Genomic DNA, 18,810 nt, shown 5'->3' with positions numbered 1-18,810 from the left:
CAAGCCGTGCATTGGCGCGTCGTCTCTGACCTGACTGCATGGTTCTAATCACGTACTAGGTTGCGGCATTAGCAGCGATGAGGAAGGTGCGATAACCGCCCCCCGGACTGGACATGGCAATGATAGGCTCCCCTACCGTTGCTCTCGCTTGTTGCGGCTTTCGATGACCGCTGCAATCTGCGCGGGATATGGCATATCCTGCTCTGTTTCCGATGGATTGTTCAGCAAACAAAGAGATACACACTTCGCTTGCATGACCAAGTCACGACCAGATCGCCTAGAGCAGATGCAATTGCAGATGCAGGTGCCGAATATCTCCTTTATAAAGGCCGCCATGGCCCTTGAGGGTCAACAAGTTAGGCCCAACTTGCCTCTTCTCCTTACTCCTCCCCTCTACTTGTCTACCCGGCCTTTATTGACCATTAGTCGTCATGCTCATCCAATCCCTGGTGACTGCCCTCACCACCGGTCTCGTACTAGAGGCCGTTGCCAACCCCGTGGCCGTGCCGCAGCGTAGGAGCTCATCGTGGCTGAAGAAGCGCGAGGTTCCTGCTACGCACAACATCCACGAGTGTCACGTTCCTCGGCTGGGACAGCAATGGACCAAGAGAGCCAAGGTCCATTCTCGCACCATTCTGCCCATGAGGATCGGGTTGAAGCAGAGCAACCTGGACGCCGGACATGATAGGCTGATGGATATGTGAGCAAAGGTTCCACCCACCCAGTCCAATCAATCACAACTAACACAAGCAAACCCCTCGCCAAAAAGCTCGAATCCCCAATCCATCAACTACGGGAAACACATGAGCTCTGAGGAGGTCATCGACTTCTTCGCCCCGCAGCAGTCGAGCGCCGACGCTGTGATCGACTGGGTGGTCGCCTCGGGCATCTCCCGGGACCGAGTGGCCCAGTCTGTCAACAAGCAGGTACGTGGCTAGCTTACCGAGTCAGCTATCCTTTTCGTTGCCGCCCTTTGCTCACTCATCACGCCCGTGTGCCATGTTTGTAGTGGATCCAGTTTGATGCCACGGCAGCCGAGGCGGAGAGCCTGCTGTACGCAGAGTTCCACGTCTGGCAGCACAACACGGACGGCACGCGTGACATCTCGACCGAGTCGTACCATGTGCCCTCGCACGTCCAAGAACACGTCGACTACGTGACGCCCGGCACCCGGTTGCGGAAGCGCTCGGCGGCGACGAGAGGTGGCAAGGATAGCAGCAGCCAGAGGAAGGAGAAGAGGGGAGGCCTCAAGAACGGTAACGTCGTTCGTCCGGCGATCACGCAGCTCCCTGTTTTCCCGAATCCCAATGCTACTACCTGCGACCTCTATGTCACGGCGGAATGCACAAGAGGTGAGTTCATTTCTAGCTCATTCCACCACGTTGGCCTCTGTAAAGCAGGCAGGCAGGATGGGGTTCAACGCCACGAACCAGGGGTAAAGCCAATAAACGTGTCTGTGTGACCGACCACCTGTCAAAGGTTCAATGTGGAACAGCGTACATCCGGGTGTTTGTTCGTCGTTGAACTTTCCGACAGGTGGCTGTTCAACGCAAACGGCAGAACAACCGTCGATTTGAGTCCAGCCAGCCTTTTGCCAATCACGGTCGTGCCAGTGCTTACCGAGTGTGTAGTCCAATACAACTTGCCCAACGGGACAACATCCCATCCCGGAAACGAGCTTGGCATATTCGAGAGCATCGACGACCATTACAGCCGGGCTGACCTGGACGTTTTCTTTGCCACGCTTTACCCGTACGCTTGCGCAACTATCCATTATGAGACTGATCCCCTGCTCTTATTTGGCTAACACGTCTCGGTAGGCACATGAGCATACCCAATGGCACTTACCCCGAAGAGAGACTCATCAACGGCGCGGTGGGTGCCTTCGAGGAACAGTCCCCGACCTCCCCATCCTCGCGCCCGGGTCCGAGTCTGCCCTGGACTTCGACGCCTCCTGGCCGCTCATCTGGCCGCAGAAGACGGTGCTGTACCAGGTCGACGACGAATACTACGAGAGCTCGGGCAACTTCTCGGGCTTCTGGAACACCTTCCTCGACGCCATCGACGGCAGCTACTGCACCTACAGCGCCTACGGCGAGACGGGCGACTGCACCGAGGAGCGGTGCCGCGACCCGTCCTACCCAGATCCCAACCCTGGCGGGTACAAGGGCCAGCTGCAGTGCGGCGTGTACAAGCCGACCAACGTCGTTTCCATCTCGTACGGCGGCAGCGAGTACAGCTGGCCCGACTACTACATGCAGCGCCAGTGCAAGGAGTGGATGAAGCTCGCGCTCCAGGGCACCACCGTCGTCATCTCCTCGGGCGACGACGGCGTCGGCTCCGTCGCGGCCTGCCCCCGCGGCGGCCCGGACAACGCGACCATGATCTTCGGCCCGGACTTCGCGTCGACCTGCCCCTACGTCCTCTCCGTCGGCAGCACCGAGTGGGACCGGCACCGCGACGCGACGGCGCCCCAGCCGGGCGAGCGGCTGCGCGAGGTCGCCACGGCGCGGTTCGCGAGCGGCGGCGGGTTTAGCAACATCTTTGCGACGCCCGCGTGGCAGAAGAGCCATGTGAGCCACTACGTCGAGAAAGTTGGCCCGACCTTGCCGTTCGCGCCCTACGGCGAGTTCCCTAAGGACGGCGATTTTGTTAACGTCACCCACGGCGTCTACAACAGCCTCGGCCGCGCCTATCCGGACGTCGCCGCCGTGGGCGACCGCCAGGTCGTCTACACCAACGGGAGCTGGTACCTCATCGGCGGCACGTCGCTGTCGGCGCCCGTGTGGGGTGCGATCCTCACGCTGATCAACGAGGAGCGGCTCAAGGCCGGGAAGAGCACGGTGGGCTTCATTAACCCTATCCTGGTAAGTTGTCCATGAGAATCCTTCTCTTTGATGATGCTCGAGAGCGTCTTTATGGTTGGAGAAAGGAAGAGACCGAGGGAAGCTAACCAAAAGATCCAGTACTCCCACCCCGAAGTCTTCTTCGATGTCACGGCGGGCAGCAACCCCGGGTGCGGTACGTCGGGCTTTACGGCGGCGAAGGGATGGGATCCTGTCACGGGGCTTGGGTCGCCCAACTTCCCCAAGCTTCTGGATCTACTGATGAGCTTCTGAGCAATGGTGAAATCGAGATGACGGTATGAGTGTATAACGCATCTTGCATCATGGTACGGGATGGATAGATAGATAGCTGAATTACAAGAAGCAAGCGTGGGTGCTTGAGGGCCTCCGTTGTGGGATAGCGAATTACAATGTTCCCCTTAATAAAAGCTACTTGATGCTGTTATTAAGCAAGCAGGGAAGAATCAAGTGGCTGATAGATCTCAATGGCCGGCATTGATAACTGTTATGTATCGCAAGCCTGCTCTAGTCTATTCCGGTCTCCCCAGTCTCGATGATATTGGGGTTTCATGAAGTAGATTGTATTGACTGCAATAAGCCCCCCACTCGCGTGACGCTCGGCAATGAAAAAAATAAAACGGGCGCATCTGTTTCCCCAAGGTTGCCTGTGTAATAAAATGGTAAATAAGGTTGGATTTCAATCGAATGCAGTTGCTCGGTACTTTATCCATACCGCACGCAATGCATCGCAGATATATGTATGCGACAAATTGGACATAGGAAGTGGTCCATCCGGATAGGGGAGACGCAGATGGTCAAAAAGAAGAGAACCCCTTCAGAAAATCACTAAAAACGTTGCGCATACTACGTAGGTATGCGCCGGACAATTCCTAACACCAACACCCTCAGCTTCCTGCGTTCCTTTTCGTCGGGTCTAATACGGACATTTCTTTCAACTTTATGGCAAGATTACTTTTTTCGCATTTTCTTTCTTGGCGTGGGCCATGGGGCGCTATTTCGGCAGCCCTTCCTGGTCACCATGTCTCTCTGTTGATTCTTTTCGAGTCTCGCACTCTTCCAACCGGACCAGTCCGCCTCGGGCACCAGTGCCAGGGATTGTAATAACTAGGTGTCAGTGCTATGGTGGCTTATATCCTGGGCATTTGGAATGGTCTCGTCGCCCGAAGAATAGCCGGTCGTTTCAGCTCTTGTCATGGGCGTGTCGAGAAGCACGGAGGTTGCGAGAGTGCGATGGAACGAAGAAAAAGCAAAGAAAGCATCAGTCTGCATCTTCGATATATCACGACCAAAGAGCAAGTGGACTGTCAGCACGAAGGTTGGAGTTGGATGACAGAAGTGATGGGGCAGCCTGCAGCTTTTTACTCCTCTGGCGTCTTGAAGCCCACTGAGACGGTGGATACTCGCTCCAGCGAAGGGTAGATAGCCCTATCATCTCCATAGGTACTTACCTACTTGGAGGGCAAATAATGAGTATATCTTTATTTTGACTACGGGCGTATACTTCAACCGGTAATCGGAAGGCTTTGGGAGGCGGGTAAAGAACAGGCTGTGATTTGGCGCTGCCAGCCAGCATGAAGCCGATGAACGAAAGGCTGTTCCAGTAGCGACCGCCGCAGCATCCATCCACTGAACCAACGACCAGGCCGTTCAATATAACCTCGGAAACGTGAGAATGGGGTCAGTGGCGGATGTTAGAAAATCTTCATTACGTGGTTCATAGAGAGTATGCAGAGAAGTCGTTTGGCTCGCAACCTGTCCCAGTGGAACAAGTAAGGAGGGTACAGAGGTTGAAAAGTGGCATCGCTGAAGTTGTCAATTGTCCCTCGTCGGCGGGGAGAGCGGACCCAGCCAACCAAGCTAATGAATGCACCTGCATATGACATGCTTACTTTCCCCGTAAATATAGCCAGCAGATAGCTCACGATAATTGTATTTGATATAAAAGACCAAAAGAAGGAAACAGACTTCACAGTAGATGATATTATAGAAAGAAGGGCATAGAAAAAACGACAAAAAATTTGCGCGCGCTGTGAAATTCGAATTCAACGCCCTCTGCCTCAAGTTCACTTGGAGCACCCAGTCTCTTTTGTCAAGGGAACTGCTGTGAGTTCAATGGTTCAGGTGCATGTGCGGTAACATGGCTTGGTTCAGTAGCGCTCGGCGTGTGCGACGCTTGGAGTAGTCAACGGTCCGGCTGTGGGACGTGTCTGTATGGTATGTACGTATCTGCCTGTCAGGACGAAGATAGAGGTAATGGTTTGGATTCAACGAGGCGAGTAGACTCAGAATATTCCAACTGGACCATCGGTGTCAGGCGTTGAGCTCCGAATTTAATTGGGAGAGGTAAAGCTATGACAGCTTATATCCCTGTGCTCATGGCTCTTTCAGAGTGTCCTGGGCCGGAGTGTAACCGGGTGAGTGTGTGTTTTAAACCTTGGGAAGTTTTGGCCGTCGAGTGGCAGAAGAGCTGGGGTCTCGAAGAGAAACAGAAAGTGAAGCCGGGCAGGAGAGTGCTTTTGCACATCTCATGTACGGAACTGGAGTTTACTACTAATACAGAAGAATGGAAAACAGTTTTGTTACTGGTGTGATGGACCTGCAGCTGCGGAAGTTTCTGTTAGTGAGGCCCCGCTGACAGTGTGCATGGTTCCCCTCTTTCAGCGACCAGGTCAGAATTGCCCTATTCAGCCAATTGGTCCGCTTGTTCTAGGGCCTAGAGCGAGCGCGGGACGAGAAGATAGACTTGAGTAAGTGCTCCCTTTTGGCCAATAACGCTGCAAGAGGTAAATATGTATTAGTCCATCTCACTGCAGTTGGTGGTAGGTATAATAATTTGATCGGTACACAGTAACTACGAGTTCAGGTTACAGCGCCGACGCAGTGAGTAAACCCAGTTTGAACCAGCATTTCCATTCCATGTGCGCTCCAGCGGATCACTAGAATCAAGGCAAGAGTCACTCTTCCGTGCCAACGCATGCCCCCCGCCGGCCGTCAAGCCCTCAAAAAACAATGTGAGGATTTCAGATCGACAGCTGGAATCAGGTCAGGTCAGATCGGTCAGATCGGTCAGTCTACCAGCTACGTCACTGTAGATACGAATTCCTTGCTTATGAAATGAATTAACAGCATCTAGCCAGTTTCTATCTAGGTACTCTATGGACAGGGTATCATGCCAAAATCAGGCTATATGCAAAGAAGAAGGAGAAGAAGAAGCAAAAGAAGAGGAGAAAGAAGAGAAATCGTTTGCGTCGAAGGTGGTACAGCGGCTCGAGGTTGGTGGCCCGTGACGACGCGTTCAATGGCTGCTGAGTCGGAGCCGGAGCCTCTATACGCATGGGCGAACAAGAAACAGGTCATTAGAATAATAATGATTACGAAGATAAAGGTAGTTAAGAGGGGGCAAGAAGCACAACCAAGATGGATGGGGAGGAAAAGGTAACGGGTTCCCCTTACAGAGAGTAGGTGTAGCAGAACGGCCCGTCGTGGATGCTGGTCAGCTCGCGCATGGCAACGGGCCCGCCGCCGGCGTAGAACAGGTCGATGACGGTGTCGAGCGTCGTGTTGGCCGAGGGCGGCTGGTTCAGGAACGTGTTGGTGCCGGCCACCTGGTTCTGCCGGCCCGGGACGTCCATCATCTGCCACACCCACCACACCAGGTCGATCATGCCATGGTGCAGATAGAAAACTGGGTCCCCTGGCGAAGTAAAAGTGTCCTGATTGACCAGGAATGTCAGTATGTCTGTCGTTCGATTATATGGAAGGACTTTTGGGAATAGGGGCTTGGTTGGGCTGAGTGGGTTGGGGTGAGGAAGACTTACGCCGGCTGGGTCACCACCAATGGTGTAATGACCACCTCCATGCACACCGATGCTGCCAGAGCCTGGGACACCCTGCATGACCAGCTGGAAGTCGGCGACATTATTGTTGTTACCAATGAGCTGCATAATAGACGTGGCATTGGCAAACGCCTTATTAACCCCCGCCGAGATATCGCGCTTCAGGCAGCGCGGGTTATAGTTGAGCCCCGTCCCCTGAATAACAGTCCCATTATTCAAAGGCAGCGCGACGGGGCCTAGGTTAACTACCATATCCTTGAAGGGTCCCGTCTTGACGCAGCCGCCGCCGTTGCCGGGCGGCAGGACGACGGGCGCGAAGTTGCCGAGCAGCAGCGTGATGGGCCCCTTGTTGGCGACGGCCTCGCCGTCGCCCGACATGCTGAAGGCGCTGCCGTCGAAGATGGGCGACGAGACCGGGTCGTCGGCGTACAGGGCCCAGTTCCAGTACGGCTGCGCGCCCGTGTAGCCGCACTCGTTCTTCAGGGCCTGCTCGAACTGGAAGGTGAACCAGCGGTGCCAGGCCATGAAGGTGCCCTGTGCCACAGACGAAGGTTAGTGAGTGGTCTGCTGCTACTTGGACATGGGAGATTGTGTGTGAGGATCATGTCTTACCGTGTAGTGGATGGTCTGGGTCTGGTTGATATGGGATGCCAAGAAGTCGTCAAATCGTGTCCTCGCACCGGGCACCAGACTCGTCGGCGTCCGGGCCGGCAGCTTTTGCAGGCACAGAACGGCATCGGAGTATGCCTTGCGCTCCGTCGTGCTCAGCGAGCCCCTAGTGCATGATAAGGATTAGCCTCCGGCGACGTCCCTTGAACAAGAGAGCCTGGTGCCAAAAAGAGAGCGACCACCACGGCGGCGAGGAGGAGAGGAGGATCATGATGCGGGACTGCTTACCAAGGCTTACGAACGGTCAGCTTCTCCTTGGTGCATTTCCCCCATTTTGAAGGAGGTGCCGTCGAGTTGCCAGCGGGGGTCTTAGGTCCTGCCTGAGGGGGCGGCGGCGGCGTCGGTAATCCAGAAGGAGGAGGAGGAGGCGGCGGCGGCGGTGGTGGTGGTGCCCGTTTCGCTTTCGCATCCAAGATGGCGGCCTGGCTTGCTTGAGCCTGGGTGACGAGAATCTTGAACTGCGCTAGGGCGTCGCCGTTCTTGAGATTCGGCGTGAAGACTGCCAGAGCCGTCCCGATCAGGAAGGCCGCCGAGGCCAGCGAGATATGCATAGTGACGAAGGGAGGGGGATCTCCTGGTATAGGTAGCAAGCAAAACTTTGCTTGGGATCGAGGGTTTCAGAAACGACAGGAAGAGGAAAGGAGTTGCGAGACTATTGGATCAGGTAGGGAGATGAACCGGTGTATGTACTACTATTCAAATTAATGAACGCAGCTGCTCTCAGGCAGACAGGTGATCAATGGAACGAACGGGAGTCTGGGCGACCGAAGAGCTAGCAGACGAATCAACGGGGGGTCCTTGGATTATAACAATGAGCATTACCGAGCACGCGGCGATGGTTGGTCTCTTCCACATACACTATCACCGACCAAGCTCGCTCTTCACCTCGCCATATCCTAGAAAACCGTCGCATCATGCTTAAGAGGCATTGGCATCCTCCTCCTCCTCTAATACTTACCTACATACATCCACCGCTAAGAGCTAACAGCCCGTCCTTCCCATTCCGTCCGTCGGCCGTTGGGTTGTTGTGGATTTCCCCCACCTCCGGGGACATTGAAACCAGGGCCCAAATCGCTAGGTCTAGAACTTTACCTAAGAGATGCAGCTTCCGGTGGATCTTACACCCCCTCCCTGGCCTGGGCCATCTTGGTTTGGTCTGGTCTCATCGCGACGACCCAGTCAGATCCAATCTCTCATCCGTCCAGGGTCCTGGGGCTGGGAAGCTGTTAGTGCTGCCACTCTCCCGCCATCCCGGGATTTCTTGGCCGTTGGGTGGTGCGGTGGTTACTCATGAGCACGGCCTCTAGCCCTCTTCTTCAACTTCACGTACCCGGCTGTCGGCTTCGGAACCATGGTCGCAAAGGAGTATAGCGGCGTCTGGGATGGGTGCATTAGGCTATACGCACCATGCATACTTATATACGACACATACATTCATCTGCTGTAAATGCTTACCGAGGTGGCTGACCTTTTTCAAGAATTGAAAAGGCTTTCGGGTCCCGTGAGTCCTTTCCCGGCCGCCGGTCCTCCCTCCAAAAGTAACGACACCCTTGACCTGGCGAGTGCCGATTGTCCTGAAACCGCGCAACGAAAAGCTTCGCGGGGTGTTCCTGGCTAGCCTGATGGAAGAAAATCGATTTTTCTTTTTTCCCGATCTATGTTCCCTACTGCAGATTAACGCGATGGGCGATCGGGGCCATTAAGGCTGTTCCCTCCCTAAAGTAAATGTGCCGATTGCCCGCTGCCCGTTGGATCTTACATATGAACTTGGTCAGGGTGGTATCAGGGGAGAGATCGAGTATGTAGCATCGCCTAAGCCCCGGTTCGTCTCTTTTCTGTAATGGTTCCATTTGGCCTTGGTGACACTGGCAACAACGGCTGGTGATGCCAAAACAAACATCAGGCGTTTTGCAACCGACTCAGATATTTCCAAATAACTGATAAATGCTGATTGATAGGACGAAGCATGCACTTATGTACGTAATGTCGCCATCTCTCGAGCCCTCCAACGAGATGCCACAGGACAGGGATATCGACGCAGTAGAGCCCAAACGTGACCACCGGGCCAAAGTGCCGAGAATTAGGCGGCGCTTTTCAGGAGGTAAAATATACACCGAGTAGATGGTTGGATAGGAAGAAGCATTACTAACCAGTAAGCTTGATTACTAGTGACTCGTGAGGGACTTTTTCCTTGCCGACACGTTCAGACGAGTCAAGCAAGTGGACGGCATTTGCCACTTCGCGGCAAGTTATGGGGTTACTCTTCTTCCGCGTCAAGCCCGACCAAGCTAGGCGGTGATTCTAGTTCCAGCCTGGCCTGACGACGTTGTCGCACCTGGATGCCCCTTAGTATCACCGTCGTTCATGCTAAGGTAGCATCTCGTTTGCTAAGAGCGACCTGAATATTCACCTGATATTTGGGACGAATTATAAGTACACCATGTAACCTGTATCGATATTACCTAATACAGCAGCTCGTTCCTGAGCGAGGAGCGAGGTGATGGGCGAAATAGAACGCTCCAGTCGGTTGCATTGCGAACCCCCTTGTTTCGTAACCGAGGTGGAGGGTATGGCATATTGTATACCAAGGCGTCAGCCGGGTATTGGCACATGCAGCCCTGACAGGGACTACCCCCCTCCCATTGTTCGTCGTCGAAATGCAAAACACGAAACATGGGGGGTCGCCGTGTCGGTACCGTTTTATGGGAAGCCCACACCAGCAAGGAGAGAGAGAGAGAGATGAGAAATGCCTGCCTACTGGAAACAAACCATGTGAGGTTTAGCCTGCAGGCAGGAGAGGGAGAAACCAAGGTCTTGGAAGGCTGCCGGGGTTCAGGCACGAGGAAAGAGTGCCAAGACGGTGGGGACGATCGAGAAGGCTAGGAGGAAGCTGGAAGGGAAGGATGCAGAGATATACAAATCATATAATCCCCGACGAGACCCATGGCCACACCCTCGTTCCCGTCCGTGTGTAAGTGTGTGTAAGGGTGTGTGTGCCGTGCCCACTATCCTCTGCCGTCACCTCCCCTTTACTACTCCCTATCAACAATGAGTGACGTGAGGATCTGCAGCACCAGATCGACCACCACCCCATCCCGCGCCTAGAAAATCTTAAACCAGACGGCGAGGACGGCGAGAACGACGACTTGGATTGCACGCCCACAATCACATCGCGGCTTGCAAGATCGGATCCAATGTCTGCGGACTCACCACCACCGCTCCCGGGGCTGGACTCCCCAACGAGTATAGGGGCCATGAGATCCTCGGCGCGGTCATCGCCACGACGTCGATGGCGCTCATAACCGTCTGTGCCCGTCTCTGGGTACGCCTGACCATGGTACATAAGATGGGATCTGATGTAAGTCTAACCAACAAGACTCTTCGATCATAGCTCTGATCTAACAAGAACCTCCAGGATTATGCCATGATCATAGCGATGGTAAGTTCTTCTGCTCTTACACGGGACCTACAAATCCTTATACTGTATTCGCTAACAGCAAACCCCCCATCGCAGACCCTCTCCCTGGCTGGCCTGGGAGTAGTCGTCCCCAAGTCGTCTACGGCGCGGGCCGGCACATCGTGTACCTGCCGCCCGCCGTGGCGACGACGGGGCTCAAGATCAACTTCGTCGGGCAGGTCATCTACCTGTGGGCGATCCCGGCCGTCAAGATGTCCATCGGCCTGTTCCTGCTGCGCATCGCGCCCAACAAGCATTACCGGCGCACCCTCCAGGGCGCCATGGTGTTTACCATGCTCTACACCCTGTTCTGCTTCGTCACGCTGCTGGTGCAGTGCACCAACATCGCCATCCTTTGGGACCCCACGGTCCAGGCGACGTGCTGGTCTAAAGAAACGCTGCAGATGCTTAGTTATGCCAACTCTAGTGAGTCTTTGCCAAGGTTCGTGGGGGGAACTGATACATGTTGCTGACAATCGGGATAAGTCATCAATATCCTCACAGACATGTTCTTCGCCGTTCTCCCTGCGCCGATGCTGTGGAATGTGCAAATCAACATGCGCACCAAAGCCTCCTTAATATGCATCATGGGACTGGGCGTATTGTAAGTGACTCCCCCCATCTCCTTCCACCTGTCATCCAACTAACCCGACCCTGTGTTCCAGCGCCGTCGCCGCCGCCATCGTCAAGTCCTTCTACATCTCCAACTACGGCAAGACGGGCGACTTCCTCTGGGACTCGACCGACCTGACCATCTGGATCTCGGCCGAGTGCAACACGGGCATCATCGCGGCCTGCCTGCCCACCCTGAAACCCCTGTTCAAGCGCATCCTCGAGACCACGACGCAGCGCTACGGCAAGTCGTCGCAGAACCGGACGGACCGGTCGTACAAGATGAAGCCGTACGGCCAGAACAGCAACAGCACTAGTGCTAGTAGTAAGGCCGGCGCCCGGCACTTCCAGTCGCAGAACCAGGCCAAGGTCGGACGGGGCAGTCGGGCGATGAGTAATGGCAAGGGGGGCGCGAACGAGGACGAGCTGGCGCTGACGCGGCAGGGGTCGCCGACCGCCATCACCAAGGTCACGACCGTCACGATCGACACGTCGCACCCCATCGACTCGTCGTGGTGGTCGCCCACCAGTCCCCGGATGCGGGTGTGACTAGCGGGTACCGTACCTACCTAGCGGATGATGATGAGTGTGTGTGGGCGGGCCGGGCTTGTTCGTTTACTTCTTACGATATACCCATTTTGCCAATATTCTTTATTTTCTTTATAATATCTCCATGTATATACCGGGTCACATTCTTTGGACAAATATTTATACATATTCGGAGGGACATGATTTCCAACGCGCTTGGAAGAGGGCATCTAGCAATCAATACACCATATATCTTACTAGTATCTTATTACTTTCCTTCAAGTAACGGATTTCACTCCCGCCCTCGTCCTCCTACTACCAAAGGCATTAAGAAGCCAATGGTTGAGGAAGCCGCATATCCAATTTCCTGAAACCTCGACCAGCCCTCGTCAAATAAAAGTTGGAAGTAATCATCTCGAAACCTAGGTCTGGACCGCCACTGACACACCTCTGACCAGTCCCTGCCAAGGATTGCCAAGCCAGCAGAAAGCTTAAAGCCCCAGGAACATCAAGGGCTGAGATAAATACGTAGATTAAACTACCTCGTCATAATCCTCTATTCTGGGACGCGGATCGAAACCCGGGATAACCCACTTACATGAATCGACGGCGAACCCGGAAACAGAAATAGTTACACATACCGGCATCACCCATGAAGCGGATGAACCTGCTGTCCAACGACTTCCGCGGAATGACCGACAGCTCCAACGTTTCTAGATCATTCGAGAGAGAGATGGCTGTGTAGATATCACACCGAAGCAGATAACTGGCAGCAGACCAAGTTGGTGGCTTCGAGGAAACGTTCAGCAAGATGGCAAATGTCATACACTGGACCGGCACTGATTTCGATATGCGCTTCTAATGAAGCGGAAAATAATGAGCTGATCAGCCATTGGATTCATGTAGATACAGACTACCTGATTGTACGTGACCACCCCAAGTGTACACGACCAGGCAAACGAAGGATCATCCGTTGTGTTTCTATGATTCATCTCTTTTACCTTCCTGTCGTTAACAGCCCTTCATCGATCTGCTTTCCCTTTTTTGTTTCTTCTTCTCTTTCTCTCTTGTCACATACCTAACCCCACTGCACCAACACCTTCTTCTGCTTCTTCTTCTTCCCCTTTGCATCGGTGGCATCCGCCTCCTCGACCTCTGCATCGGCCCCCGCCGCATCCCCACCAGAGCGTCCGTTCCAGTTGAAGCCCGTATCCCGCGACCCGCCCACATCGCGGCGCACGGCGCCCCGGCCGTACCCGAAGATCGTCGTCAAGGGTTTCGGCGCCGCCGGCAGGGCGGGGAATTCGGGTCCACTGGCTGCCGGCTTCGGGGCCCTGTGAATGGTGTTGTTGTTGTTGCTACTTGACGACGGCTGGCTGTGGCTGCTGGGTCCCCATAGCGAGGCCGATGTCGCTGCAGAAGATGAGGACGATGCGGGCGTAGGTTTGGGTCCCTTTGAGCCCTTGGGGGTGGAAGTGCGAGCCGGGGGTAGAGAAGGGAACGAAACGGTAGGGGGCGGCCGCGAGGCGGTCGACCCGGCCGATGCGGCCCAGCTGTTGGACTGCTGCGAGTTTGACCTCTGCGACTGCTGCGTCATGTTCTTGAGCTTGAGCACGCGTGTAGTATGACGCCCAGTAGGCATGTTGGACGCAGCAGCAGTGGCAGAACTCGATGCAGCCGCGGCCCAGCCACTGCTTTGCGTCGTAGCACCATGCATTCCCGACAGGTTGGGAAGTGTTGGGTAATCTTCATTGATAGCGCGCCAGTCATTCCATGCATTGCGCAGTCTTTGCGCTTTGTCCTTGTCTTCAAACAGGTCCGCAACCTCGCGGACAAGTGTACCGAGCGCCGTGGACGAGGTCTCAGAAAATAAGGTAAAGAAAGACTCAACAAGTGCCGTTGGCGTTATTGAGCCTTGGCGATAGGCAGAGATCTTAGCTCTGAAAGTCGCCATCTTGCTCGCGTCGTTTTGTAGAAGATTCGAGGCACGCTCGACAACTGATGCATGGCGCACAAGGCGAGCGCGCTCCTCGGGTGTCAGATTGGGGTCGGTCACACTAAGACCTTCCATACCAGCAGTCGGAACGGCCTCTGCAGCTGGCGCGGCGTTGTTGGATGTCGAGGCGCCATTGCGCTGTCCCGCCGGTGCATTGCGGGAGGACGTGGTAGATGGACCTGCGGTACTGGAGGACAGCTGTCCGCCAAATGTGCGGGTAGATACCGACTGCGATGAGTGGATAGCCATTTGACGTTGGAAAGCCAGCTCGTCGCGGCGCAACGGCTGCGCAGAGCTTGCTGGTATCGGTTCGGCATTGGGGTCACGACCTCTCCTGCCCCTGCCACCCCGGCCGCCCTCCCTATCACCCCCTCTGTCGCCCCCTCCACGGCGTTCCTGCTGGTAGGGTTGTCGGAAGTCAAAGCCAGCCATATCGACAAGTCTTGCGTCGCGTCGCACATCCTTGGACAATGTGCTTCCATGCTCACTCAGCTGGTGGGCCTTCAGGTCCAGCTCAGACGCAAAGACCACGAATTTCTTCTCTTGACATTCGCGATCGGAGCAGAGGTAGTGATCCTTCTGGAAATGCTTTTCCAGAGCAGGGTAATCCATGTAGTAGTGAGGTTGTCTCGGATCCTGTCGGTCGCACAGGAAACACCGCTCGTGTTTGTTGCGACAGTGTTCGTAGAGCTTGTCATCGTCGTAGAAGCGCGAACCGCAGAAAGCGCAGAGGGGATGGCCCCGGAAGCCTGTCTGATCAATCGCACCTGGCCGATCGTCTCCGTTTCGCATGTGCTTTTCCAGCTCCTTATCTGTGAAGAGATCGTGTTCGTGGGTGAACACCTTCTTGTTGCGGGTACACAAGTCGCACATCTTCTTGTTGTGGGCGCTTCGGACGTGGCGATGAAGGTCGGGCCAGCCTAAGCCAGCAAAGTCGCAGTCGACATCTGGGCAATTGTACCTAAGCAGTAGAACGGTATCCCCGACGATGTCCTCCTTGGCATAGCGGATACCAATGTTGTCGTCGACACTTGTGATATCGGGCGCATCGGCTGAGTAGTCCTCGTAGCGCTTCGTGGCGTCGTCGGTGAAGATGACGTATTGGGAGGCAGTGCGGCAGTGAGCGCACTCCTTGTTCTTGTAGAGGGCCCTCATGCGCAAGGAACAGATGTGACATGTCCGGTGGTTGCAAGGCGCCACAGATTGGTGGACCACAGGGCTGGCGCAGATAAAGCAGACCTCGGCCTCAACGTCGTCGCCATCAGCGTCTCCTGAGGGGGCGGCCGCGCCGATGACCTTCTTCGCTTGCGCAGGTGCTGCCGAGGAATCGTCGCCTGCACCTTTGGCTGCCGACTGCTGCTGGGCAGCTCCTCCTTGGCCCCCTTGGCCCCCTTGGCCGCCGCGTCCTCTGCCTCTCTGGGATCTGCCACCTCTTCCGCCCGCCTGGTTCTGGTTGCCGCGTCCGCGACCTCTGCCTCGTTCTCTGCCCTGGCCGTCGCCTCTAGGACGTGCGGGCGCAGAGGACGGGCCGTTGGTGTCGGCAGCCCCTCCGGAAGACATGACTTGGGAGAATTCTTGTGGTTCGGTAGGGCTGGTGTTTGCCGATCGAGAGTGGGTTGGTTGGAGTAATGGTGGCACCAGGTAGAAATTACCAGCAGATAAGGCTTGGGAGAGCTTCAGTGCGATCGGTGACGTAAAGGCCAATTGGCGGGGCGAGGTGAGCAGTTGCTGTTGCTGTTGCTGGCTTGGCCCAGCAAGAAGAGTTGAAGGACGATATGGTGTCGAAAGTTGTGCCAGTGAGGAAGAGATCGGCCGTCGTTAATTAGTAACAGCAAGGTCAAAATGGTGGAAAGGCAGTGTCTGTCGACTCTCCCGTTGCTGGTGGAGCTTGGCCAGGAAGCAGGTGGTAAGGTGGGCTTGGTGGGGGAGGCGAGGACGGTGGTGACCGAGAATACAATAGCTTGGACTGGGACGGGAAGCACTTTTCCAGAATGACACACGCCGAAAATCAATCCTGGCCAAAAAAGCGTGGTGACTGTATCTACAGGAGGGACTGCCGGATTACCTAAGCTGACCAGCTTGCCAAACCGCAGGGTTCGAAAAATGAATCATAATGATTGACTTGAAAACCCCAATACCAATCTCGTAGAAATCTCAGCCTTCTACCCAGACAAATGCCCTCCTCCCAAGATCCGGCGTGGTTGATTTGATTTGATAGCAGCGATGCGGGGCACTCTCCTATACCTCAGACGACCCCGCCTCCGGTCTTGCATATTAGATCAAATGCGCCGTCGCTCTACTTTGCTCGGTGATCTGGGGTTGCGGGATACCTCTGACTAACCTGCTCTCCCGAAACAATGGGCAAGTGCAGGTAGCAAGCTGTTTATTGATGTGGCTTTACCAGGGCGATAGCTCATGAGCGAACTTTTGCGTCTAATATAACTCCATGAGGCGAAGAATATCTTCAACCCCTTACCCATATCACCACTGAGGATTGTTGCCATTGGGTTGTATCACTCCAAGAATAACTGTCATGTATTCACTCAAGCTGCGTGACGAACACAGCTGCTGCTCCGGGGTAAATCCATTTCGCCTGCTCAGAAAGATCCGCTGCCATATCATAGGTGTAATTTCATGTAACTGCTAAGAAGTACTGCATAAGATAGGGCAGACCGCTTCGCCTTGCAGCCCGGAAAAAGGCCCCATGTGGTACGTAAGAGTACTTTAGTAGAGAGATAGATGGCTACATAATAATAATGTATCTATCCCCTCAGTAGACGCGCTCTCTCTCACTCTTTCTCTTGCTAGGTAAGATCATAACAATAATAATCTAGCCAACCACCGTCTGCTGCAGCGCCCAGATGTGCCCAACCCAGGGCGGGCAGAGTGGCGGCCAAATGGGGGCCAAGGTGGGCGTGCAGTATGCAGAGAGAATAACGAGAAAAAACCACCACGATATCCTATCGCCGCTGCGGCGCCAATGCCCACAACCGCCACCGAAGAGTCAAAGAGCAGTCCACTTGCCCCAGGGAACCCAAGACGCCAATACGCACTGAATACCGAGCCGTTCGTTCAAATTCCACGAAGAAACAACCCCAGCCCGTGCCGTGCCATAATCGTAGAAACACACCCATGCAATATGACGACGCGTCCGCCTTCTCACCATCTACGCCGGGAAAGCCGAAGTTACTCTTCTTCCACGGGGTACAGATGGTTGCCCACGAGCTTGTTCATCTGGAACATGTCCACCTTGGCTTGCTTAAAGACGGCGTACATCTTTTCGTCGCAGAGGATCTGGCGCTTGTCGCTGGGGTCCTGGAGTTCGTTGGCCTTGATGTGCTCCCATAGTTTCTTGACCACCTGAGGTCGCGGCAACTGTGACAACCAGAAAAGATCAGCATACGTTCAACAAGAAAGGGAGAACGCGGCCATGTAGGATTGGGGCTCTTCTTACCCTTGCCTCGCCACCACAAACCTCGGCCAGAGGTGCACTCAAGTTAAAAGGCTTCTGGAAGCCGCCTCCCGCCTTGCGGGGCTTGTTCGTCGATTCCTCACTACCGTCGACGTCACTGTCGTCCTCGCGTCGGACCTTGTTAGAGCTCTTCTTGCGCGGCTTCTTCTTGATCGGCTTGGCCTTGGAGCCGCCGCCGCGCGTGGCCCGCCCGCTCATCTGGTTCTCCTGCGCCTGCAGTATCGCGGCCAGCTTGGCGTCCGAGTCCTCCGTATCCTCGCTCTTCTCGGCCTTGCGCTGCTTCTTCTTAGGCGGCTGTGTGGAGACCTCGATCTCGCCGCCGTTGGCGTCTCCATCCTCGTCCTCGTCGCCGTATCCGTTCGCCTGGCGCTTCGGGGTCGGCTGGGGGAGGCCGAGTCCGTCGCGGCCGGGTCTTCTTCGTCTTTGACGTCGACCGGTTCCGAGGACGTGAGGGCGTCGAATCGGGCCTCGATGAGATTTTTTATGGCCGCCTAGTTGTGCGACAGAGACTAGTAAGCGCGTGTGTTCGGAGAGGAGCAAGAAGAAAAAAAATGCGCGCCACAAAACGCGCCTTCAGGGAAAGCAGGTGCTTGCTGGGGTTTACTGGCGCGCCTGCCTGCTTCTTTTATATGTGCTTACCTTCTGGCTGCTGAGGTCCTTCCCACCCAGCTTGTCTTCCAACTCGGCCCGGATCTTCTTGCGAGTGACCGTCTCCAGGTCCACGCTGTGAAGGATCTCATCGATGTACCTGGTGTACAGTGTCTCCTCCGAGGAGGATACTGCAAGCAAAGCAAAAGAGCACTAGTCAGTAAGAGCACAATATGACGATCCAAAAATCAACCCCCGGAGGTAAACATACAAGGTGCCGACATTGTTGTCACCCGCAGCCAAGCCCCAGTAAGTCCGATGGCGTAGGAAGGTACAGGCACTATCGGATTGGCGCGATGCAACTCAAGAGTTCCAATTGCACGCAAACGGCGCGAAAGATGAAACCGTCTGGCGGGAGGATGGACTTTGGGATGTTGACGTGACTGGGGGAAAGCTTGGGAGGGTCGCCAGTTGCGCGCAAGGTGGGTATCGACGTAGCTTGGAGCTGCTGCTGCGGTTGCTGCTGCTGCTGCTTCGGCTTTGTCTGTGATGTAGATGGGCTACTACTAAGAAATTGTTTGTTTTTGTGTCGCAATTCGGTATCAAAGCATGGCGGCGGCAGCGAGGCGGAAGATAGGAAAGATAAAAAATAAAAATAAAAGGCACAAGGCAAATGTTTCTCTGGTGGGACTGTCGATAGGCGGTGACAATTCTTGTTGTTGCTCTTGTTCTTGGCCCTCACAGGCAGCGGATTGTTGGTTGTTGTCGCGTGTAGTCAATGCCCT

At 55.0% G+C, this 18,810-nt stretch overlaps 5 protein-coding genes across 5 annotated transcripts; 2 read left to right on the top strand and 3 right to left on the bottom strand.

Annotated features, from left to right (window-relative positions):
- Window positions 1-431: 431 nt before the first annotated feature.
- PG997_001848 (uncharacterized protein) lies at window positions 432-3,119 on the top strand (the record flags this gene model as incomplete). Its single annotated transcript, XM_066806163.1, has 6 exons — window positions 432-700; window positions 770-926; window positions 1,010-1,352; window positions 1,632-1,752; window positions 1,856-2,867; window positions 2,967-3,119. The coding sequence occupies 6 exons, from the start codon at window positions 432-434 to the stop codon at window positions 3,117-3,119; spliced, it is 2,055 nt and encodes a 684-aa protein (XP_066673459.1).
- A 3,197-nt stretch (window positions 3,120-6,316) lies between these two features.
- On the bottom strand, window positions 6,317-7,923 carry PG997_001847 (uncharacterized protein; the record flags this gene model as incomplete). The annotated part of the gene is made up of 4 exons (XM_066806162.1): window positions 6,317-6,580; window positions 6,686-7,237; window positions 7,316-7,478; window positions 7,601-7,923. The coding sequence occupies 4 exons, from the start codon at window positions 7,921-7,923 to the stop codon at window positions 6,317-6,319; spliced, it is 1,302 nt and encodes a 433-aa protein (XP_066673458.1).
- A 2,392-nt stretch (window positions 7,924-10,315) lies between these two features.
- On the top strand, window positions 10,316-11,990 carry PG997_001846 (uncharacterized protein; the record flags this gene model as incomplete). Its single annotated transcript, XM_066806161.1, has 4 exons — window positions 10,316-10,343; window positions 10,887-11,255; window positions 11,316-11,433; window positions 11,495-11,990. The coding sequence occupies 4 exons, from the start codon at window positions 10,316-10,318 to the stop codon at window positions 11,988-11,990; spliced, it is 1,011 nt and encodes a 336-aa protein (XP_066673457.1).
- Window positions 11,991-13,047: 1,057 nt separating this feature from the next.
- Window positions 13,048-15,525, bottom strand: PG997_001845 (E3 ubiquitin-protein ligase hel2; the record flags this gene model as incomplete). Its single annotated transcript, XM_066806160.1, has 1 exon — window positions 13,048-15,525. One exon carries the CDS (start codon window positions 15,523-15,525, stop codon window positions 13,048-13,050), a length of 2,478 nt encoding a protein of 825 aa, XP_066673456.1.
- A 1,626-nt stretch (window positions 15,526-17,151) lies between these two features.
- Window positions 17,152-18,309, bottom strand: PG997_001844 (uncharacterized protein; the record flags this gene model as incomplete). The annotated part of the gene is made up of 5 exons (XM_066806159.1): window positions 17,152-17,340; window positions 17,420-17,818; window positions 17,866-17,928; window positions 18,077-18,216; window positions 18,297-18,309. The coding sequence occupies 5 exons, from the start codon at window positions 18,307-18,309 to the stop codon at window positions 17,152-17,154; spliced, it is 804 nt and encodes a 267-aa protein (XP_066673455.1).
- Between the last annotated feature and the right edge of the window lie 501 nt (window positions 18,310-18,810).

The sequence above is a fragment of the Apiospora hydei genome (assembly GCF_038363865.1).
Source record: "Apiospora hydei strain CBS 114990 chromosome Unknown utg000003l_segment0_segment0, whole genome shotgun sequence".
NCBI lineage: Eukaryota > Fungi > Ascomycota > Sordariomycetes > Amphisphaeriales > Apiosporaceae > Apiospora > Apiospora hydei.
Note: the sequence above shows the minus strand (reverse complement) of the source record. Positions and strands in the feature narration are given on the sequence as shown.